The following is a 24,673-nucleotide window of genomic DNA, read 5'->3' as shown; positions in this document are numbered from 1 at the left end:
GTTGCTGCCTGGCTATAACTCTACCTAACTCAGCAGGTTACTGCTGCCTGGCTATAACTCTACCTAACTCAGCAGGTTGCTGCCTGCTATTAATCCGGGCAGTGTTTTGGCCTCAGCACCTAACCCCTATTAGTCTGTGCTGTTGACTGGTTCGTGCTTCATGCATGGCTATGAGTCTGCCTGGGTTTGTGTTAATGTCCCCCGGGGTTACTGTCTCCCTCTCTGTTTGAAGGAATGACGCCGGAGTGGATGACTGACGTTTTACAGCCTCATGACCGATTGTGCTATTATATTTTTACAGTGATCCTCTACATGTCTTTTGTACATGTAGGATCATCGTTTCATATGACCTGAAAAGAGCTTCTGGACATCAAAGCAGCGATTACTAACCTTAATTTGGATGAGGACTTCTACGAATATGAGGGCGAAGGACACATTGCTCCTCCCAGACCAGGCCCAAATCCCCGGTCACTCGGAAGAGGTGGAGACGGCACCTAGAGGTTGACCTGCAGAACAATCTAACGAGACTACGACAGCGAGGAGATGAGTCGCCGTTACCCTCCGTCCTATTGGCGAACGCACTTGAAATAAACTGTGTGGAGACTATCCTGTCAATGTGATCTGAAGATCTGATCCTATGTCGTGGCTGAACAAGGACATGGAAAAATATTAATATAGCTGGTTTTTCAATACATCGACAGAACAGCTGTGTCTAGTCAGCCAGCCTCCCTTCAAAGCTGTGTGTGTGTGTGTGTGTGTGTGTGTGTGTGTGTGTGTGTGTGTGTGTGTGTGTGTGCGCACGCTCACAGTATGCCATCGCTCTGCTTTCCTCCAGCCAGCCTCCCTTCATAGCAGTGTGTGTGTGTGTGTCTCCTCTTCAATCAATAGGCAACCAACATCATTCCAGCGTCATCTCCATGGAAACCAGCTCGAGCTGTAGTCGTGATTGGCCACCTCCCAGTGGCTTTGATTTGATAGGAGGAAAGAATCCCTTTCTTCACACCCCCTCTCACGAACACACACACACACACAGTTTGTCTTCTTCCTTCACCTAAATGTTGTTATATGGGAAGCGGGGATTAGGCAGTTCATTGAGTCTCGTTGTGTGAGCAGTGATTTAGCGGCAGCATCAACGAGGTTGGTAGGCAGGCACAGCTGGAGACCACATGCATGTCAGAGAGGGAGAGACTGTCTCGTCTGGTCTTGTATAGCGGCAGTGCTCCTTCTGTACTGTGTTTGTCACAGAGAGGCAGAGTCAAGCTCCTCGTCTAAGCAACGGATGGGATGGACTGCTGATTTACTAGCCCTCTTCCTTTCCTGTTACCGTTCGTGGATAAGCGACAATGACAGATCCATCCCTCTGTGGAGGACAGAGGAGTGGGGAGGCAGGAAGACGATGCAGTCTCACTCAGTCAGCCAGTAGCAAATAGGACTCTGGAATCGACACACTTCAGTGTTCTGTACAGATCACGGGCTGTAAAATGCCTGATTTACTACTGGATCATTTCTATGGAAAAGGGCCTTCATTTGTTTGGAGTCTGTGCATGTAAGTACCATAAGAAGTGCATGTCGTGAACACAAAATATCCCACAGGAAGTCAACTTTTTATTTGTGGAAGATGTCAGTGAGGCTATTTTTTTTTTCAGTCCTTCTAAAAGTTTTCATTTTTAAAGGAGTAGCTCTCTGGGGTTTTATCTTGAGCGGGTTTTGTCCTGTGTAATGACGCTCCCTTGTTGTCATGAATATTTTATTAAAGGAACAAAACAGGGCAGTACCAGCTTGTGCTATTTCTGTCACTGTTAAACCGACATCTTAGGGGTCAGAATAGCTACAGTAAGAAAACTGTATTCTGTTACTGATAAGCCTGGTAATTACACCTTAAATTCAGCCCAGCTTACTGATCCTATCGCTTTGGTGTCAGATACTTAACCTCAGCCCGGACCAAATTACTACCCATACCCCCCCACTCTCCCTGAAGAGAGAGAGGGGGGGGGGGGCGCCTGTGGAAAATAAGGGCAGAGAAAGAGGAAGTGGGTGACATTTTTTTTTCTTCTCTCTTGAAGTCAACTCAGTGGCGACTGATCCGTGGTCGACCCCCTCTATCACAGACTGATGTATGACCTGTGCACCAGGCCCGAGCAGCCACCGGAACCCGAACCGGAGCAGCCACCGGAACCCGAACCGGAGCAGCCTGTGTCTGCAGCGAATACAGACGATATGGAAGGGAGATGCCGTGGAGAGGCTGAGGCCCCAGGACAGCAGAACCGAATACAGCAGGACAGGGATACTAAGACGGAGGAGCATGGTAATACTACTACTATTACCAATGGGGACTCAATGGACAAGGCAAATCTAGACACTACCTCTACCACTGTTACTACCCCTGTGACACCCAAGAGGCACAACTCACTTTACAAGGACCTCAACGACTGCGAGGTGGGAGGGTTTCGCAAGGTAAGTCCTGGAATAAAGGATGTTGTGGACACTGGACCTGTAGGACACTGGACCTGTAGGACACCTTAGAGCACTGAGATACCGCTGCAACGTAATGGCTGTTACATGCTTGGATGGTCTGTAATTTAAATTGAACTGCATGTCTGACTGCCGGTCTGACGCAGGTTGCCTGCCGTTGTCTCGGGGCTCTGTGCATAAGGACATTACAAAAGTATACTGGTAGTTAAGCCTGTACGTTTTGGGTTGTCAATGGATGTCCCATCTGATCCTCCTGATCAGCCAGTCTGTCAGCCAGTCTGTCAGCCAGTCTGTCAGCCAGTCTGTCAGCCAGTCTGATGCAGGTTGGCTGGTAGTTTTGTCCTGCTGTTTTATGTGAGTCAGTGCTGTTGCAGGCAGCTCTGTTAAGCTCTTCTGTCAATGAATGAAATGACACTGGTGGGTGCTGGTGTGGTTTGATGTAGGTCAGTACTGGAGTGGTTTGATGTGGGCCAGTACTGGAGTGGTTTGATGTGGGCCAGTACTGGTGTGGTTTGATGTGGGCCAGTACTGGTGTGGTTTGATGTGGGCCAGTACTGGTGTGGTTTGATGTGGGCCAGTACTGGAGTGGTTTGATGTGGGCTAGTACTGGAGTAATGTGGTTTGATGTGGGTCAGTACTGGTGTGGTTTGATGTGGGCCAGTACTGGTGTGGTTTGATGTGGGCCAGTACTGGAGTGGTTTGATGTGGGCCAGTACTGGAGTGGTTTGATGTGGGCCAGTACTGGTGTGGTTTGATGTGGGCCAGTACTGGTGTGGTTTGATGTGGGCCAGTACTGGTACTGGTGTGGTTTGATGTGGGCCAGTACTGGAGTGGTTTGATGTGGGCCAGTACTGGAGTGATTTGATGTGGGCCAGTACTGGTGTGGTTTGATGTGGGCCAGTACTGGTGTGGTTTGATGTTGGCCAGTACTGGTACTGGTGTGGTTTGATGTGGGCCAGTACTGGTACTGGTGTGGTTTGATGTGGGCCAGTACTGGTTTGATGTGGGGTTGGAGTGATGTGGGCCAGTACTGGTGTGGTTTGATGTGGGCCAGTACTGGTGTGGTTTGATGTGGGCCAGTACTGGAGTGGTTTGATGTGGGCCAGTACTGGTGTGGTTTGATGTGGGCCAGTACTGGTACTGGTGTGGTTTGATGTGGGGCAGTACTGGAGTGGTTTGATGTGGGTCAGTACTGGTGTGGTTTGATGTGGGCCAGTACTGGTGTGGTTTGATGTGGGCCAGTACTGGTGTGGTTTGTTGTGGGCCAGTACTGGTGTGGTTTGATGTGGGCCAGTACTGGTGTGGTTTGATGTGGGCCAGTACTGGTGTGGTTTGATGTGGGCCAGTACTGGTGTGGTTTGATGTGGGCCAGTACTGGAGTGGTTTGATGTGGGCCAGTACTGGTGTGGTTTGATGTGGGCCAGTACTGGTGTGGTTTGATGTGGGCCAGTACTGGTACTGGTGTGGTTTGATGTGGGCCAGTACTGGTGTGGTTGTTGTGGGTCAGTACTGGTGTGGTTTGTTGTGGGCCAGTACTGGTGTGGTTTGATGTGGGCAGTGGCAGTACTGGAGTGGTTTGATGTGGGTCAGTACTGGTGTGGTTTGATGTGGGCCAGTACTGGAGTGGTTTGATGTGGGCCAGTACTGGTGTGGTTTGATGTGGGCCAGTACTGTAGTGGTTTGATGTACTGGTGTGGTTTGATGTGGGCCAGTACTGGAGTGGTTTGATGTGGGTCAGTACTGGTGTGGTTTGATGTGGGCCAGTACTGGTTTGATGTGGGCCATTACTGGTGTGGTTTGATGTGGGTCAGTACTGGAGTGGTTTGATGTGGGTCAGTACTGGTGTGGTTTGATGTGGGCCAGTACTGGTGTGGTTTGTTGTGGGCCAGTACTGGTGTGGTTTGTTGTGGGTCAGTACTGGTGTGGTTTGTTGTGGGCCAGTACTGGAGTGGTTTGATGTGGGCCAGTACTGGAGTGGTTTGATGTGGGTCAGTACTGGTGTGGTTTGATGTGGGCCATTACTGGTGTGGTTTGATGTTGGCCAGTACTGGTGTGGTTTGATGTGGGTCAGTACTGGTGTGGTTTGATGTGGGCCATTACTGGTGTGGTTTGATGTTGGCCAGTACTGGAGTGGCCAGTACTGGTACTGTTTGGTTTGATGTTGGCCAGTACTGGTGTGGTTTGATGTGGGCCAGTACTGGTGTGGTTTGATGTGGGCCAGTACTGGTACTGGTGTGGATTCATGTGGGCCAGTACTGGTGTGGTTTGATGTGGGCCAGTACTGGTGGTGTGGTTTGATGTTCAGTACTGGTGTGGTTTGATGTGCGCCAGTACTGGTTTGGTTTGATGTTGGCCAGTACTGGTGTGGTTTGATGTGGGCCAGTACTGGTGTGGTTTGATGTGGGCCAGTACTGGTACTGGTGTGGATTCATGTGGGCCAGTACTGGTGTGGTTTGATGTGGGCCAGTACTGGTGTGGTTTGATGTGGGCCAGTACTGGTGTGGTTTGATGTGGGCCAGTACTGGTACTGGTGTGGTTTGATGTGGGCCAGTACTGGTGTGGTTTGATGTAGGTCAGTACTGGAGTGATGTGGTTTTTATGTGGGTCAGTGCTGGGTCAGTGCTGGGTCAGTGCTGGGTCAGTGCTGGGCCAGTACTGGTGTGGTTTGTTGTAGGTCAGTACTGGAGTGATGTGGTTTTTATGTGGGTCAGTGCTGGGTCAGTGCTGGGTCAGTACTGGGTCAGTTCTGGGTCAGTGCTGCAGCATAACAGACCTCCCTGTGACACTGTTTCTATTGCAGTTATTATATTTAGCATGAGAGTTGACCTCAACCCACATTTCACACCACTGCAGAGCCTAAAGTGGGACATCATAGGATCCACTTAATGGATTTTCATTGAAAATCAATATGGGAAGTTGGGAACCTACAGGATCCCTCGTGTGATTTGTCTCTACTCACACCTTCACCGTGTTTTACCTGGTAGGATGAGGGACTTAATGGTGATAAAGTGAGTTGAGTTACCTGGTAGGATGAGGGACTTAATGGTGATAAAGTGAGTTGAGTTACCTGGTAGGATGAGGGACTTAATGGTGATAAAGTGAGTTGAGTTACCTGGTAGGATGAGGGACTTAATGGTGATAAAGTGAGTTGAGTTACCTGGTAGGATAAACAAGAACAGAGGGATATTTATATGATTCACACACACACACACACACACACACACACACACACACACACACACACACACACACACACACACACACACACACACACACACACACACACACACACACACACACACACACACACACACACACACACACACACACACACACACTGTGTTTGTACTATTTGTTATCAATGATTAAATCTGTGCGTGTCACGGTTTGTCGTCCCTCAATATCTGGTCTGTTCTACTAATAACTTTTCAGATAAGGAGATAATTTGTATTGGATTTGAGAGTTGGCAGCAGCTGCTAAAACACATGAGAGGAAATTATTATCAGTAAATATCTGTTTTTCTTCAATATAAGCATGAATTACTGATAGTGTTTTTATTGAACTAACCGTACTAGAAGGAAATGACATGGATTTGTATATGTGGAGAGATTTATTGGGTATCTTACAGCAAAACAACGCTTCCTGATTACAACAGCCTCAGTCACCACCACAGGGGAATGAACTGGGGACGCTTTAGTAGGGTACCATGAACCAGACAGACAGATGTATAACCCTGACCTGAGACAGAGGGATGGAGCCACGGAGATGGAGAGATTGAAGGACAAAGAGGAAAGGAGGGTTGGATGAGAGGCAGAAAGGAAGGGAGAAAGTAATGGAGGCAGAGAGGGAATGAAGGAGGGATGGAGGCAGGGAAGGAGAGCTGGACAGAGGCTTGGAGATAGGGAATGAGGGATAGAGGAAGAGATAGCAAGGGAATGAGGGATAGAGGGAATGAGGGATAGAGGGAATGCAGGATAGAGGAAGAAAGGGACAGAATGGGAGATAGAGGAAGAGATAGTGAGGGAATGAATTAGAGATAGAGGAAGAGGGAGGGAATGAGGAAGAGATATGGAATGAAGGATAGAGGAAGAGATAGCGACGGATTGAGGGATAGAGGGAATGAGGGATAGAGGAAGAGATGGGGAGGGAATGAATGAGGGATAGAGGAAGAGATAGGGAGGGAATGAAGAGCAGAGGTAGAGTGAGGGTTGAGTAATTTGTCTGCCATGGGAGTCCCCTGAGATGAATAGGAGACTAGCTGTGTGCAGTACGACATGCCCCTGCCCTATGACCCCACTATGACCACTCTCCCTCCCAAATATCTGTTGAGCTGAACCATAGACAAGGAGCACTTATTCTCTCCGTAGGGGTTTGGGTCACCCAGGGTTAGAATGAAACACTGCCGAGCTGTTGCCAACCAGCCTGATGCAAACAGACTGCTCAGGTTTTAAGGGATGCGTATTTAAAATCCCATTGTACTGATGGGGTCGGGAGTATTGTTGAAGCAACATTTTTTATTGAGAAACAGTGGTCTCTGCTCTCTTTCGCTTTCTCTGAATACGGAGGTGCTGGCCTCTGACGGTGCCTATCCTTCTCTGGATACAGAGGTGCTGGCCTCTGACGGTGCCTATCCTTCTCTGGATACGGAGGTGCTGGCCTCAGATGGTGCCTATCCTTCTCTGGATACGGAGGTGCTGGCCTCTGAAGGTGCCTATCCTTCTCTGGATACAGAGGTGCTGGCCTCTGATGGTGCCTATCCTTCTCTGGATACAGAGGTGCTGGCCTCTGAAGGTGCCTATCCTTCTCTGGATACAGAGGTGCTGGCCTCTGAAGGTGCCTATCCTTCTCTGGATACGGAGGTGCTGGCCTCTGATGGTGCCTATCCTTCTCTGGATACGGAGGTGCTGGCCTCTGAAGGTGCCTATCCTTCTCTGGATACGGAGGTGCTGGCCTCTGAAGGTGCCTATCCTTCTCTGGATACAGAGGTGCTGGCCTCTGAAGGTGCCTATCCTTCTCTGAATACGGAGGTTCTGGCCTCTGAAGGTGCCTATCCTTCTCTGGATACAGAGGTGCTGGCCTCAGATGGTGTCTATCCTTCTCTGAATACGGAGGTGCTGGCCTCAGATGGTGTCTATCCTTCTCTGGATACAGAGGTGCTGGCCTCTGAAGGTGCCTATCCTTCTCTGGATACGGAGGTGCTGGCCTCTGACGGTGCCTATCCTTCTCTGGATACAGAGGTGCTGGCCTCAGATGGTGCCTATCCTTCTCTGGATACAGAGGTGCTGGCCTCAGATGGTGCCTATCCTTCTCTGGATACAGAGGTGCTGGCCTCAGATGGTGCCTATCCTTCTCTGGATACAGAGGTGCTGGCCTCTGAAGGTGCCTATCCTTCTCTGGATACGGAGGTGCTGGCCTCTGAAGGTGCCTATCCTTCTCTGGATACAGAGGTGCTGGCCTCTGACGGTGCCTATCCTTCTCTGGATACAGAGGTGCTGGCCTCAGATGGTGCCTATCCTTCTCTGGATACGGAGGTGCTGGACTCTGACGGTGCCTATCCTTCTCTGGATACAGAGGTGCTGGCCTCTGACGGTGCCTATCCTTCTCTGGATACGGAGGTGCTGGCCTCTGACGGTGCCTATCCTTCTCTGGATACGGAGGTGCTGGCCTCAGATGGTGCCTATCCTTCTCTGGATACGGAGGTGCTGGCCTCTGAAGGTGCCTATCCTTCTCTGGATACAGAGGTGCTGGCCTCTGAAGGTGCCTATCCTTCTCTGAATACGGAGGTTCTGGCCTCTGAAGGTGCCTATCCTTCTCTGGATACAGAGGTGCTGGCCTCAGATGGTGTCTATCCTTCTCTGAATACGGAGGTGCTGGCCTCAGATGGTGTCTATCCTTCTCTGGATACAGAGGTGCTGGCCTCTGAAGGTGCCTATCCTTCTCTGGATACGGAGGTGCTGGCCTCTGCAGGTGCCTATCCTTCTCTGGATACAGAGGTGCTGGCCTCAGAAGGTGCCTATCCTTCTCTGGATACAGAGGTGCTGGCCTCAGATGGTGCCTATCCTTCTCTGGATACAGAGGTGCTGGCCTCAGATGGTGCCTATCCTTCTCTGGATATGGAGGTGCTGGCCTCTGAAGGTGCCTATCCTTCTCTGGATACGGAGGTGCTGGCCTCTGAAGGTGCCTATCCTTCTCTGGATACAGAGGTGCTGGCCTCTGACGGTGCCTATCATTCTCTGGATACAGAGGTGCTGGCCTCAGATGGTGCCTATCCTTCTCTGGATACGGAGGTGCTGGACTCTGACGGTGCCTATCCTTCTCTGGATACAGAGGTGCTGGCCTCTGACGGTGCCTATCCTTCTCTGGATACAGAGGTGCTGGCCTCTGACGGTGCCTATCCTCTCTGGATACAGAGGTGCTGGCCTCTGACGGTGCCTATCCTTCTCTGGATACAGAGGTGCTGGCCTCTGAAGGTGCCTATCCTTCTCTGAATACGGAGGTTCTGGCATCTGAAGGTGCCTATCCTTCTCTGGATACAGAGGTGCTGGCCTCAGATGGTGTCTATCCTTCTCTGGATACGGAGGTGCTGGCCTCAGATGGTGTCTATCCTTCTCTGGATACAGAGGTGCTGGCCTCTGAAGGTGCCTATCCTTCTCTGGATATGGAGGTGCTGGCCTCTGACGGTGCCTATCCTTCTCTGGATACGGAGGTGCTGGCCTCTGACGGTGCCTATCCTTCTCTGGATACAGAGGTGCTGGCCTCAGATGGTGCCTATCCTTCTCTGGATACAGAGGTGCTGGCCTCAGATGGTGCCTATCCTTCTCTGGATACGGAGGTGCTGGCCTCTGAAGGTGCCTATCCTTCTCTGGATACGGAGGTGCTGGCCTCTGAAGGTGCCTATCCTTCTCTGGATACAGAGGTGCTGGCCTCTGACGGTGCCTATCCTTCTCTGGATACAGAGGTGCTGGCCTCAGATGGTGCCTATCCTTCTCTGGATACGGAGGTGCTGGACTCTGACGGTGCCTATCCTTCTCTGGATACAGAGGTGCTGGCCTCTGACGGTGCCTATCCTTCTCTGGATACAGAGGTGCTGGCCTCTGAAGGTGCCTATCCTTCTCTGGATACAGAGGTGCTGGCCTCTGAAGGTGCCTATCCTTCTCTGGATACAGAGGTGCTGGCCTCTGACGGTGCCTATCCTTCTCTGGATACAGAGGTGCTGGCCTCTGACGGTGCCTATCCTTCTCTGGATACAGAGGTGCTGGCCTCTGAAGGTGCCTATCCTTCTCTGGATACAGAGGTGCTGGCCTCTGACGGTGCCTATCCTTCTCTGGATACGGAGGTGCTGGCCTCTGATGGTGCCTATCCTTCTCTGGATACAGAGGTGCTGGCCTCAGATGGTGCCTATCCTTCTCTGGATACCGAGGTGCTGGCCTCAGATGGTGCCTATCCTTCTCTGGATACAGAGGTGCTGGACTCTGAAGGTGCCTATCCTTCTCTGGATACAGAGGTGCTGGCCTCTGACGGTGCCTATCCTTCTCTGGATACAGAGGTGCTGGCCTCAGATGGTGCCTATCCTTCTCTGGATACAGAGGTGCTGGCCTCTGACGGTGCCTATCCTTCTCTGGATACAGAGGTGCTGGCCTCTGACGGTGCCTATCCTTCTCTGGATACAGAGGTGCTGGCCTCTGACGGTGCCTATCCTTCTCTGGATACAGAGGTGCTGGCCTCTGAAGGTGCCTATCCTTCTCTGAATACGGAGGTTCTGGCATCTGAAGGTGCCTATCCTTCTCTGGATACGGAGGTGCTGGCCTCAGATGGTGCCTATCCTTCTCTGGATACGGAGGTGCTGGCCTCAGATGGTGCCTATCCTTCTCTGGATACAGAGGTGCTGGCCTCTGAAGGTGCCTATCCTTCTCTGGATATGGAGGTGCTGGCCTCTGACGGTGCCTATCCTTCTCTGGATACAGAGGTGCTGGCCTCAGATGGTGCCTATCCTTCTCTGGATACAGAGGTGCTGGCCTCAGATGGTGCCTATCCTTCTCTGGATACAGAGGTGCTGGCCTCAGATGGTGCCTATCCTTCTCTGGATACGGAGTTGCTGGACTCTGACGGTGCCTATCCTTCTCTGGATACAGAGGTGCTGGCCTCTGACGGTGCCTATCCTTCTCTGGATACAGAGGTGCTGCCTCTGTGCCTATCCTTCTCTGGATACAGAGGTGCTGGCCTCTGAAGGTGCCTATCCTTCTCTGGATACAGAGGTGCTGGCCTCTGACGGTGCCTATCCTTCTCTGGATACAGAGGTGCTGGCCTCTGACGGTGCCTATCCTTCTCTGGATACAGAGGTGCTGGCCTCTGAAGGTGCCTATCCTTCTCTGGATACAGAGATGCTGGCCTCTGACGGTGCCTATCCTTCTCTGGATACGGAGGTGCTGGCCTCTGATGGTGCCTATCCTTCTCTGGATACAGAGGTGCTGGCCTCAGATGGTGCCTATCCTTCTCTGGATACGGAGGTGCTGGCCTCAGATGGTGCCTATCCTTCTCTGGATACAGAGGTGCTGGACTCTGAAGGTGCCTATCCTTCTCTGGATACAGAGGTGCTGGCCTCTGAAGGTGCCTATCCTTCTCTGGATACAGAGGTGCTGGCCTCTGAAGGTGCCTATCCTTCTCTGGATACGGAGGTGCTGGCCTCTGAAGGTGCCTATCCTTCTCTGGATACAGAGGTGCTGGCCTCTGACGGTGCCTATCCTTCTCTGGATACAGAGGTGCTGGAACTGATGGTGTCTATCCTTCTCTGGATACGGAGGTGCTGGCCTCTGAAGGTGCCTATCCTTCTCTGGATACAGAGGTGCTGGCCTCTGATGGTGCCTATCCTTCTCTGGATACAGAGGTGCTGGACTCTGATGGTGCCTATCCTTCTCTGGATACAGAGGTGCTGGACTCTGATGGTGTCTATCCTTCTCTGGATACGGAGGTGCTGGCCTCTGAAGGTGCCTATCCTTCTCTGGATACAGAGGTGCTGGCCTCTGATGATGCCTATCCTTCTCTGGATACAGAGGTGCTGGCCTCAGATGGTGTCTATCCTTCTCTGAATACGGAGGTGCTGGCCTCTGATGGTGCCTATCCTTTCTGAATACGGAGGTGCTGGCCTCTGACGGTGCCTATCCTTCTCTGGATACAGAGGTGCTGGCCTCTGAAGGTGCCTATCCTTCTCTGGATACAGAGGTGCTGGCCTCTGAAGGTGCCTATCCTTCTCTATACAGAGGTGCTGGCCTCTGAAGGTGCCTATCCTTCTCTGGATACAGAGGTGCTGGCCTCTGACGGTGCCTATCCTTCTCTGGATACAGATGTGCTGGCCTCTGAAGGTGCCTATCTGGATACGGAGGTGCTGGCCTCTGAAGGTGCCTATAATACAGAGGTGCTGGCCTCTGACGGTGCCTATCCTTCTCTGGATACGGAGGTGCTGGCCTCTGAAGGTGCCTATCCTTCTCTGGATACAGAGGTGCTGGCCTCTGACGGTGCCTATCCTTCTCTGGATACAGAGGTGCTGGCCTCAGATGGTGCCTATCCTTCTCTGGATACAGAGGTGCTGGACTCTGATGGTGTCTATCCTTCTCTGGATACAGAGGTGCTGGCCTCAGATGGTGTCTATCCTTCTCTGGATACAGAGGTGCTGGCCTCAGATGGTGTCTATCCTTCTCTGGATACAGAGGTGCTGGCCTCTGATGGTGCCTATCCTTCTCTGGATACAGAGGTGCTGGCCTCAGATGGTGTCTATCCTTCTCTGGATACAGAGGTGCTGGCCTCAGATGGTGTCTATCCTTCTCTGGATACAGAGGTGCTGGCCTCTGACGGTGCCTATCCTTCTCTGGATACAGAGGTGCTGGCCTCTGATGGTGCCTATCCTTCTCTGGATACGGAGGGGCTGGCCTCTGACGGTGCCTATCCTTCTCTGAATACGGAGGTGCTGGCCTCAGATGGTGTCTATCCTTCTCTGGATACAGAGGTGCTGGCCTCAGATGGTGTCTATCCTTCTCTGGATACGGAGGTGCTGGGACGGTGCCTATCCTTCTCTGAATACGGAGGTGCTGGCCTCTGATGGTGTCTATCCTTCTCTGGATACAGAGGTGCTGGCCTCAGACGGTGTCTATCCTTCTCTGGATACAGAGGTGCTGGCCTCTGACGGTGCCTATCCTTCTCTGGATACAGAGGTGCTGGCCTCTGATGGTGCCTATCCTTCTCTGGATACGGAGGGGCTGGCCTCTGACGGTGCCTATCCTTCTCTGAATACGGAGGTGCTGGCCTCAGATGGTGCCTATCCTTCTCTGAATACGGAGGTTCTGGCCTCTGATGGTGCCTATCCTTCTCTGGATACAGAGGTGCTGGCCTCAGATGGTGCCTATCCTTCTCTGGATACAGAGGTGCTGGACTCTGAAGGTGCCTATCCTTCTCTGGATACAGAGGTGCTGGCCTCAGATGGTGTCTATCCTTCTCTGGATACAGAGGTGCTGGCCTCTGATGGTGCCTATCCTTCTCTGGATACGGAGAGGCTGGCCTCTGACGGTGCCTATCCTTCTCTGAATACGGAGGTGCTGGCCTCAGATGGTGCCTATCCTTCTCTGGATACGGAGAGGCTGGCCTCTGACGGTGCCTATCCTTCTCTGAATACGGAGGTGCTGGCCTCAGATGGTGCCTATCCTTCTCTGGATACGGAGGTGCTGGCCTCAGATGGTGTCTATCCTTCTCTGGATACGGAGGTGCTGGCGTCTGACGGTGCCTATCCTTCTCTGGATACAGAGGTGCTGGCCTCAGATGGTGGGTTCTGGATACAGAGGTGCTGGCCTCTGAAGGTGCCTATCCTTCTCTGGATACGGAGGTGCTGGCCTCTGACGGTGCCTATCCTTCTCTGGATACGGAGGTGCTGGCCTCTGAAGGTGCCTATTCTCTGGATACGGAGGTGCTGGCCTCAGATGGTGCCTAATACGGAGGTGCTGGCCTCTGACGGTGCCTATCCTTCTCTGGATATGGAGGTGCTGGCCTCTGAAGGTGCCTATCCTTCTCTGGATACAGAGGTGCTGGCATTAATGGACGGTGCCTATCCTTCTTAATACAGAGGTGCTGGTCAGATGGTGCCTATCATTCTCTGGATACGGAGGTGCTGGCCTCAGACGGTGCCTATCCTTCTTGAATACAGAGGTGCTGGAACATTCTGACGGTGCCTATCCTTCTCTGGATACGGAGGTGCTGGCCTCTGACGGTGCCTATCATTCTCTGGATACAGAGGTGCTGGTTCTGACGGTGCCTATCATTCTCTGGATACGGAGGTGCTGGCCTCTGACGGTGCCTATCCTTCTCTGGATACAGAGGTGCTGGCCTCTGACGGTGCCTATCCTTCTCTGGATACGGAGGTGCTGGACTCTGACGGTGCCTATCCTTCTCTGGATACAGAGGTGCTGGCGTCTGATGGTGCCTATCCTTCTCAATACCAGCTGAACAAGTCTTGTTCATCTGGGGGGGGGGGTCTCTGTCTTCAAGATGGGAGGGGGGTTGGGCCCTGAGAACATAATGGAGGGGAGGGGGTTCAGCTGGGATGGTCTGTCTTCAAGATGGGAGGGGGGTTGGGCCCTGAGTATTGTTCAGCTGGGATGGTCTGTCTTCAAGATGGGAGGGGGTTGGGCCCTGAGTATTGTTCAGCTGGGATGGTCTGTCTTCAAGATGGGAGGGGGTTGGGCCCTGAATATTGTTCAGCTGGGAAGGTCTGTCTTCAAGATGGGAGGGGGTTGAGCCCTGAATATTGTTCAGCTGGGAAGGTCTGTCTTCAAGATGGGAGGGGGTGGGCCCTGAATATTGTTCAGCTGGGAAGGTCATTCAAGATGGGAGGGGGTTGAGCCCTGAATATTGTTCAGCTGGGAAGGTCTGTCATTCAAGATGGGAGGGGGTGGGCCCTGAATATTGTTCAGCTGGGAAGGTCTGTCTTCAAGATGGGAGGGGGTTGAGCCCTGAATATTGTTCAGAAAGCTGGGAAGGTCTGTCTTCAAGATGGGAGGGGGTGGGTTAATATTGTTCAGCTGGGAAGGTCTGTCTTCAAGATGGGAGGGGGTTGAGCCCTGAAAGGGAATATTGTTCAGCTGGGATGGTCTGTCTTCAAGATGGGAGGGGGTGGGCCCTGAATATTGTTCAGCTGGGAGGGTCTGTCTTCAAGATGGGAGGGGGGTGGGCCCTGAATATTGTTCAGCTGGAAGGGTCTCTGTCTTCAATATGACAATTTATTCTCTGGTTACATGCGGTGCAGAGCGGGCAGCCGTGTGTGTGTCTTTTTTCCTCTTCCCCATTTCCAGTCGTGTGTGTGTGTGCGCGCGTGTGTGTTTGTGTGGTGTGTGTGTGTGTGTGTGTGTGTGTGTGTGTGTGTGTGTGTGTGTGCTCCCACAGCATGGTGTGTTAATGAATAGCCCAGCGTGGGGCTCAGTGTTCCAGCGGTTAGACATTAGTCTGGCCTGTGTAGACTGATTGAACACAGCAGCCACTCAATGGACCTTTACCTGATCCCAGATGAAACAGGAGATTAATGGGAGGGGAAGACATTAATGGAGGAGGAGGGGGGGTGATTTAATAGAGGGGGGGTGAAAGGGAACATTAATGGAGGAGGGGGTTAATAGAGGGGGTGAAAGGGAACATTAATGGAGGAGGGGGATATTTAATAGAGGGGGTGAAAGGGAACATTAATGGAGGGGGAGGGGGTTAATAGAGGGGGGGTGAAAGGGAACATTAATGGAGGAGGAGGGGGGGTTAATAGAGGGGGGTGAAAGGGAACATTAATGGAGGAGGAGGGGGTTAATAGAGGGGGGGTGAAAGGGAACATTAATGGAGGAGGAGGGGGTATTTAATAGAGGGGGTGAAAGGGAACATTAATGGAGGGGAGGGGGTTAATAGAGGGGGTGAAAGGGAACATTAATGGAGGAGGAGGGGGTTAATAGAGGGGGGGGGTGAAAGGGAACATTAATGGAGGAGGAGGGGGGGGTTAATAGAGGGGGGTGAAAGGGAACATTAATGGAGGGGAGGGGGGTTAATAGAGGGGGTGAAAGGGAACATTAATGAAGGGGGAGGGGAGGGTTAATAGAGGGGGTGAAAGGGAACATTAATGGAGGAGGGGGAGTTAATAGAAGGGGGTGAAAGGGAACATTAATGAAGGGGGAGGGGGAGGGGGAGGGGGGTTAATAGAGGGGGTGAAGGGAACATTAATGGAGGGGAGGGGGTTAATAGAGGGGGTGAAGGGAACATTAATGGAGGGGGGAGGGGGGGGTTTAATAGAGGGGGTGAAAGGGAACATTAATGGAGGAGGAGGGGGGATTTAATAGAGGGGGTGAATGGAACATGAATGGAGGAGGAGGGGGTTTAATAGAGGGGGTGAAAAGGGACTTTAATGGAGGGAGAGGGGGTTTAATAGAGGGGGGGTGAAAGGGAACAGTAATGGAGGGGGAGGGGGTTAATAGAGGGGGTGAAAAGGGACTTTAATGGAGTGGAGGGAGGGGAGGGGGTTAATAGAGGGGGTGAAAGGGAACATTAATGGAGGGGGGGTGGGTTTAATAGAGGGGGTGAAAGGGAATTTAATGGAGGGGAGGGGGGGGTTAATAGAGGGGGGTGAAAAGGGAACTTTAATGGAGGGAGAGGGGAGGGGGTTAATAGAGGGGGTGAAAGGGAACATTAATGGAGGGGGAGGGGTGGGTTTAATAGAGGGGGTTCAAAAGGGACTTTAATGGAGGAAGAGGGGGGTTAATAGAGGGGGTTCAAAAGGGACTTTAATGGAGGAGGTGGAAAGGGACATTAATTGGTTGGGGGAGGGGTGGAAAGGAACATTATAGCCCCCAACCCCAAACTTCCCATAATAGCAGCTTATTATACAGGAGGCGTGAGAGGAGAAGGAAGGTGTCTATTGTGTGAGGTGATGTTGATGAGGAGAAGGAAGGAGTCTATTGTGTGAGGTGATGTTGATGAGGAGAAGGAAGGAGTCTATTGTGTGAGCAGATGTTGATGAGGAGAAGGATCTCTATGATAAACCTCTATTCTCTGCGTGATGACTCAGGGGTTCTCTTTCTATCTATATCTCACTTTCTCTATTTCTTTGTCTATCTATTGCTCTCCTCGCCCTCTCTCTTTCTCTCTCCCTCTCTTTCTTTCTTTGTCTCTACCACTCACACTCCCTCTCTCTCTTCCTCTCTTTCTCTCTTTGTCTCTATCACTCTCTCTCTCTCTTTCTTTCTTTGTCTCTATCACTCTCTCTCTCTCTTTCCTCTATCCTCCCCCCTCTAAATCTTTCTAGTTAATCTGTCATTCCCACCATCTCAGCCTTCAGCTCTGCCTGGGGGCCTCTCCCAGCCACTGTCTACAGCGCTAACAGCTGGCTGCTTTGTGATGTATTTATGAGCCCGGCAGGGTTCTATTCCCGTTTTTCAATGTTGCTTAGATTCTTCTGATGTGGATGTTCCATGCTTTTCAATTACCATTTTTATGCACAGCCTGTGTGTATGGATTCTTAGTCCATTGTTAATACTGGGGTTATCTATGATGTCTCTGTTGAACACAGACAGATTTTATTATCTTCTCTGTAGAGTACCCCAAGCCTCCAGAGAAATGGTTGTGTTATGTGAATATGTTCCATCGTTTTTATTACTTCGAGGCTATTTATTTTCTCCAACGTGTGTGTCTCGTCTGATGGTATATTTTTGTTTTAAATGGCCCGTTACGCATTGACGTAATGACGTTGTGAAAGTGTTCGGTTGTGCATTTAGGATTTTACTAGCTTCGTTTTTTTTTTTTAAAGCCAGCTAAAATGTGTCTCTCTCCTGTCTGCTTCAAAAGCGGTGGAGTAACCTATTACCTCAGTGCCACACTGCTGCAGGGCACCATTCATGATTCACAGTCTCACTGCAGCCGCTGTATGGGACAATAAAACATCTCTCTCTCCTCACTCCTGAATTTTTTTTACATAGCCAGATGCTAGGCCTCGCCTAACGCCTGTCTGCGTTTGTGTTTTGCACTGTATCCTGGCTGATTATAATCTCATAGGGGGTGCAGTCATGGTTTATAGTCATGGTAAAGATTTACAATCCCCAGAGGACTACAATTTAACATTGGCTCGTAGGCTGAAAGTCCAAAATTGGCAATAAACATATCTTTCCTCAGGGCCTTGGTTGAGACAGGGATGCAGCTCGAACATTCTGCAGCACCCAGCCTCACCCGACTGGACCTAACCAAGGAGGACCTACAGCAGCACCTATATTTCCTCACAGATTGAATTAGATTTTATTAGGATCCCAATTAGACGAAGTTAATGACGACAGCTTGTCTTATTGGGGGTTCTGACGCGTAACGAAAAAGACATTAGAGACAAAAGACTTGACAATTTACGCAAATACATTAAATACACGGTGTGTATTATACCAGTTACACGTACATGGGAGTTTATACACACAACAAGTTGGTCACACGGGGGAGTAGACAGAACCCTTCCCTTTTTCCACATTTTCTTTTGTTACAGCCTTGTTCTAAAATGGATTAAATAATTGTTTTCCCTCATCAATCTACACACAATACCCCATAACGATAAAGCGGAAACAGATTACTAGAAATGTTTGCAAATGTATTAAAATTAAAAGTATTCAGACCTTTTGCAATGAGACACGAATTTGAGCTCAGGTGCATCCTGTTTCCATTATTCATCCTTGAGATATTTTAACAACTTGATTGGAGTCCACCTGTGGTAAATTAAATTGATTGGACATGATTTGGAAAGGCACACACCTGTCTATATAAGGTTCCACAGTTGGCAATGCAAAAACCAAGTCATGAGGTCAAAGGAATTGTCCATAGAGCTCGGAGACGGTATTGTGTCGCGGCACGGATCTGGGGAAGGTTATCAAAACATTTCTGCAGCATTGAAGGTCCCCAAGAACTCAGTGGCCTCCATCATTCTTAAATGGAAGAAGTTTGAAACCACCAAGACTCTTCCTAGAGATGGCCGCCCAGCCAAACTGAGCATTTTGGGGAAGAGGGCCTTGTTCAGGGAGGTGACCAAGAACCCGATGGTCACTCTGACAGAGCTCCAGAGTTCCTCTGTGGAGATGGGAGAACCTTCCAGAATAACAACCATCTGTGCAGCACTCCACCAATCAGGCCTTTATGGTAGAGTGACCAGACGGAACCACTCTTCAGTAAAAAGCACGACAGCCTGCTTGGAGTTTGCCAAAAGGCACCGAAGGTCTCTGACCATGAGAAACAAGATTCTCTGGTCTGATGAAAACAAGATTGAACTCTTTGGCCTGAATGCAAGCGTCACATCTGGAAGAAACCTGGCACCATCCCTACGGTGAAGCATGGTGGTGGCAGCATCCCTACAGTGAAGTATGGTGGTTGCAGCATCCCTACAGTGAAGCATGGTTGTGGCAGCATCCCTATGGTGAAGCATAGTGGTGGCAGCATCATGCTGTGGGGATGTTTTTCAGCGGCAGGAACTGGGAGACGAGTCAGGATCGAGGGAAAGATGAAAGGACCAAAGTATAGAGAGATCCTTGATGAATATCTGGTCCAGAGCGCTCAGGACCTCAGACCGGGGCAACGGTTCACCTTCCAACAGGACAACGACCCTAAGCACACAGCCAAGACCATGCAGGAGTGGCTTCGAGACACGTCTCTGAATGTCCTTGAGTGGCCCAGCCAGAGCCTGGAATTGAACCCGATCGAACATCTCTGGAGAGACATGAAAATAGCTGTGCAGCGACGCTCCCCATCTAACCTGACAGAGCTTGAGAGGATCGGCAGAGAAGAGTGGGAGTAACTCCCCAAATACAGTTGTGACAAGTTTGTGGCATCATACCCAAGAAGACTTGAGGCTGTGATCTCTGCCAAAGGTGCTTCAACAAAGTACTGAGTGAAGGGTCTGAATACTTATGTTAATGTGATATTTCTTTTTTTTTTTTTTTGGGGGGCTGTTTTTGCTTTGTCATTACAGGATGTGTAGATTCAAAACCTATTCAATCCATTTTAGAATAAGGCTGTAACGTAACAAAATGTCAAGGGGTGTGAAAACTTTCCTAATGCACTGTATCTGTTAGGTGAAAAACTGCAGTGTGCCTTGACAGCAGCAACGTTTGAGGGGGGCTGATCAGTGTTTTTTAAGATCAGCCGTGAAGAGTAGCATAGATTGTGAGGGGGTTAACATAGTGAGGCAATGAGGGTGTTTGATGAAACTCCTGAGGCAGACACTAAGGGATGGGACTATATGAGCCCCCCCAGTGCTGTTTCCTGAGCCCCCCACCACACACACACACACACACACACACACACACACACACACACACACACACACACACACACACACACACACACACACAACCCTCTCACACCCACTGTGTTCATCAAACAGAATCCATCTACCTCATATTCTGAAGAATAATCTCATGTTCCTTTAAATCGTGTCCTTCAACCCCCCTTTTTTCAATCAAATTAATTCCGCTTCCCTTTCCCACATTGGGTCACTGACTAAGGAGGCAGTTGTTGGTGTCAGTCCTAGTGAGAGGTGGCAGTTTGCCTTTAGGTGTCTGGTAAGATGACAGAGAGGCAGTCCTTGGTGGGGTGTCTGGTAAGATGACAGAACAGCAGTCCTTGGTGGAGTGTCTGGTAAGATGACAGAACAGCAGTCCTGGTGGTGAAAGGTGACAGAACAGAGTGTCTGGAAAGGTGACAGAACAGCAGTCCTTGGTGGGGTGTCTGGTAAGATGACAGAACAGCAGTCCTTGGTGGAGTGTCTGGAAAGATGACAGAACAGCAGTCCTTGGTGGAGTGTCTGGAAAGGTGACAGAACAGCAGTCCTTGGTGGGGTGTCTGGTAAGATGACAGAACAGCAGTCCTTGGTGGGGTGTCTGGTAAGATGACAGAGCAGCAGTCCTTGGTGGGGTGTCTGGTAAGATGACAGAGCAGCAGTCCTTGGTGGGGTGTCTGGTAAGATGACAGAACAGCAGTCCTTGGTGGAGTGTCTGGTAAGATGACAGAACAGCAGTCCTTGGTGGGGTGTCTGGTAAGATGACAGAGCAGCAGTCCTTGGTGGGGTGTCTGGTAAGATGACAGAACAGCAGTCCTTGGTGGGGTGTCTGGTAAGATGACAGAACAGCTGTCCTTGGTGGGGTGTCTGGTAAGATGACAGAGCAGCAGTCATTGGTGGAGTGTCTGGTAAGATGACAGAGCAGCAGTCCTTGGTGGAGTGTCTGGAAAGATGACAGAACAGCAGTCCTTGGTGGGGTGTCTGGAAAGATGACAGAACAGCAGTCCTTGGTGGGGTGTCTGGAAAGATGACAGAACAGCAGTCCTTGGTGGGGTGTCTGGTAAGAAGACAGAACAGCAGTCCTTGGTGGGGTGTCTGGAAAGATGACAGAACAGCAGTCCTTGGTGGGGTGTCTGGAAAGATGACAGAACAGCAGTCCTTGGTGGAGTGTCTGGAAAGATGACAGAACAGCAGTCCTTGGTGGGGTGTCTGGAAAGATGACAGAACAGCAGTCCTTGGTGGGGTGTCTGGTAAGATGACAGAACAGCAGTCCTTGGTGGGGTGTCTGGTAAAATGACATAACAGCAGTCCTTGGTGGAGTGTCTGGAAAGATGACAGAACAGCAGTCCTTTGTGGGGTGTCTGGAAAGATGACAGAACAGCAGTCCTTGGTGGGGTGTCTGGAAAGATGACAGAACAGCTGTCCTTGGTGGAGTGTCTGGTAAGATGACAGAGCAGCAGTCCTTGGTGGAGTGTCTGGTAAGATGACAGAGCAGCAGTCCTTGGTGGAGTGTCTGGTAAGATGACAGAACAGCAGTCCTTGGTGGGGTGTCTGGTAAGATGACAGAACAGCTGTCCTTGGTGGGGTGTCTGGTAAGATGACAGAACAGCTGTCCTTGGTGGGGTGTCTGGTAAGATGACAGAACAGCAGTCCTTGGTGGGGTGTCTGGTAAGATGACAGAACAGCAGTCCTTGGTGGGGTGTCTGGTAAGATGACAGAACAGCAGTCCTTGGTGGGGTGTCTGGTAAGATGACAGAACAGCAGTCCTTGGTGGGGTGTCTGGTAAGAAGACAGAACAGCAGTCCTTGGTGGGGTGTCTGGTCTGGAAAGATGACAGAACAGCAGTCCTTGGTGGGGTGTCTGGTAAGATGACAGAACAGCAGTCCTTGGTGGGGTGTCTGGTAAGATGACAGAACAGCAGTCCTTGGTGGGGTGTCTGGTAAGATGACAGAACAGCAGTCCTTGGTGGGGTGTCTGGTAAGATGACAGAACAGCAGTCCTTTGTGGGGTGTCTGGAAAGAAGACAGAACAGCAGTCCTTGGTGGGGTGTCTGGAAAGATGACAGAACAGCAGTCCTTGGTGGGGTGTCTGGTAAGATGACAGAACAGCAGTCCTTGGTGATCTAAACTCACAGCACCTGTCTTGATGCCAAATGGCACTTCTACGTTTGAGCTCCCACTCAGCTAGCAGAAGGTGTAATAAGCTAAATAAACAAATGGTAAGGTTATAAATCAATTAATCAATCAATCTATGGGTTGGGTTTTGGATTAGGATTTGATTTGATTGATAATAGTTAAGTCTGACACCATTAATTGTCTACTGTGGAGCAGCAAGCAACCAGAACCAGAGCCCAGGAAACAGAGCCAGTCTGAACCAGAGACCTAGGAAGAGATCCAGTCAGAGCCAGAACCCTATGAAGAGATCCAGTCAGAACCAGAACCCTAGGAAGAGATCCAGTCAGAACCAGAACCCTAGGAAGAGATCCAGTCAGAACCAGAGCCCGAGGAAGAGAGCCAGTCAGATCCAGAGCCCTACAAAGAGATCCAGTCAGAAACAGAGCCCTAGGAAGAGAGCCAGTCAGAACCAGAGCCCTAGGAAGAGATCCAGTCAGAACCAGAGCCCTAGGAACAGAGCCAGTCAGAACCAGAGCGAGTCAGAACCAAAGCCCTAGGAACAGAGACAGTCAGAACCGGAGCCAGTCAGAACTAGAGCCCTGGGAACAGAGCCAGTCAGAACCAGAGCCCTGGGAACAGAGCCAGTCAGAACCACAGCCCTGGGAAGAGATCCAGTCAGAGCCAGAACCCTATGAGCAGAGCCAGTCAGAACCAGAGTCAGTCAGAACCAGAGCCCTGGGAACAGAGCCAGTCAGAACCAGAGTCAACTCTCCACTGGCTGGGTCCCGCTGCTCCGTTTTCCATGTGAACACAGTAAAGCATGTTATCTGATTAAGCCTCCCTCCTCCCATCTGGGTTGTGATGTGTCAGTCACAGCTCAGGCCAAGGGACTAATGAGTAGAGAGATCGATTCTGGATTGGCTCGGCAGCGTTTCAGTGGGCCTGTTCTATTGATCCATCTGACTCCCTCCCTCGTGCTCTCCTCTGTTGCTCACGTTGGCAGAAAAGTAGAAATTAAGTAGAACAGCTGAAATTGAATATAAAAGCTGCAATTGAATCGTAGAGTTAATTAAATTCTTGTCTGTTACTTTCTTTACATGGGTCATGGCTTAAGCCAATTTTTTTCCTCTAGGAATACAGTGAATATAGAGAATATAGTGACTATAGATAATATAGAGAATATAGTGACTATAGATAATATAGAGAATATAGAGAATATAGTGACTATAGAGAATATAGAGAATACAGAGAATATAGAGAATATAGAGAATATAGTGACTATAGAGAATATAGAGAATATAGTGAATATAGAGAATATATAGAATATACTGTAGAGAATATAGTGACTATAGAGAATATAGTGACTATAGAGAATATAGAGAATATATAGAATATAGTGTAGAGAATATAGTGACTATAGAGAATATAGTGACTATAGAGAATATAGTGACTATGGAGAATATAGTGACTATAGAGAATATAGAGAATGTAGTGAATATAGTTGATATACTGTAGAGAACATAGTGAATATAGAGAATATAGAGAATGTAGTGAATATAGTTGATATACTGTAGAGAACATAGAGAATATAGAGAATATAGTGAATATAGTGACTATAGAGAATATACTGTAGAGAATATAGTGAATATAGTGACTATAGAGAATATAGAGAATATAGTGAATATAGAGAATATATAGAATATACTGTAGAGAATATAGTGACTATAGAGAATATAGTGAATATAGTGACTATAGAGAATATAGTGAATATAGTGACTATAGAGAATATACTGTAGAGAATATAGTGAATATAGTGACTATAGAGAATATAGAGAATATAGTGAATATAGAGAATATATAGAATATACTGTAGAGAATATAGTGACTATAGAGAATATAGTGACTATAGAGAATATAGAGAATATAGAGAATATACTGAGTGAGACTGCAGTCTATCAGTCTACAACATGAGAGGTGTCAGTCAGTCAAACCGTGTTTCTACTCTATATCGTCCGAAGTGCACCTGAACCTCAATAAAGACAATGCCTTCCCTATCATCCCAGGAGGTAGTCAGTCTGTAACTGGGAACATCGCAGCAGGAAACCAGCTGTAGGACAAAACACCGGTAATATTTGATAGTAGTCCTGAAGTCTGTTTTCCGTCTCCTAGAAGATGAACATGGAATTAACATACAGTATTTGGGGGAGGGTTTCAAAACATCAAGGAACCCCCCAACTCCTTGTGGACTGTTTGAAATGTGATTGAGGAGCTAACAGCTGAGTTGAATTGTGATTAACGTGATTTACCTCCCTGTGCCTCTATTCATCTCCGATGCACACGACTTTGCTTACCTCCAAGGATTTGATTCATTTTTGTCAACTTCCATCAAAAAGCAACCAAATAGTTTTATGCTCTGCTTATTATCAGGCTTGTTGACCAGTTCAAGTTCTTATTTTATATAATTTTACCATGTCAGTTAAGAACCAATTCTTATTTTCAATGACAGCCTAGGAACTGTGGGTTAACTGCCTGTTCAGGGGCAGAACAACATATTTGTACCGTGTCAGCTCAGGGATTTGAACTTGCAACCATTTCAGTTATTAGTCCAACGCTCTAACCACTAGGCTACCCTGCCGCCTCTACACTCTAACCACTAGGCTACCTACCGCCCCTACACTCTAACCACTAGGCTACCCTGCCACCTCTACACTCTAACCACTAGGCTTACCTACCTCCTCTACACTCTAACCACTAGGCTGCCTACCGCCTCTACACTCTA

General features: G+C 49.7%; 1 protein-coding gene across 1 annotated transcript in view; it reads left to right on the top strand.

Annotated features, from left to right (window-relative positions):
- Nucleotides 1-1,075: 1,075 nt before the first annotated feature.
- Nucleotides 1,076-24,673, top strand: part of LOC118373878 (peripheral-type benzodiazepine receptor-associated protein 1) — a gene marked incomplete at its 3' end in the record, with an annotated part of 283,366 nt that continues 259,768 nt past the window's right edge. Inside the window, 2 exon segments of the mRNA XM_052457506.1 lie at nt 1,076-1,546; nt 2,064-2,454. Of these exon segments, the coding sequence (XP_052313466.1) occupies nt 2,113-2,454 (342 nt within the window).

The sequence above is a fragment of the Oncorhynchus keta genome, chromosome 11 (assembly GCF_023373465.1).
Source record: "Oncorhynchus keta strain PuntledgeMale-10-30-2019 chromosome 11, Oket_V2, whole genome shotgun sequence".
Classification (NCBI taxonomy): Eukaryota; Metazoa; Chordata; class Actinopteri; order Salmoniformes; family Salmonidae; genus Oncorhynchus; species Oncorhynchus keta.
Note: the sequence above shows the minus strand (reverse complement) of the source record. Positions and strands in the feature narration are given on the sequence as shown.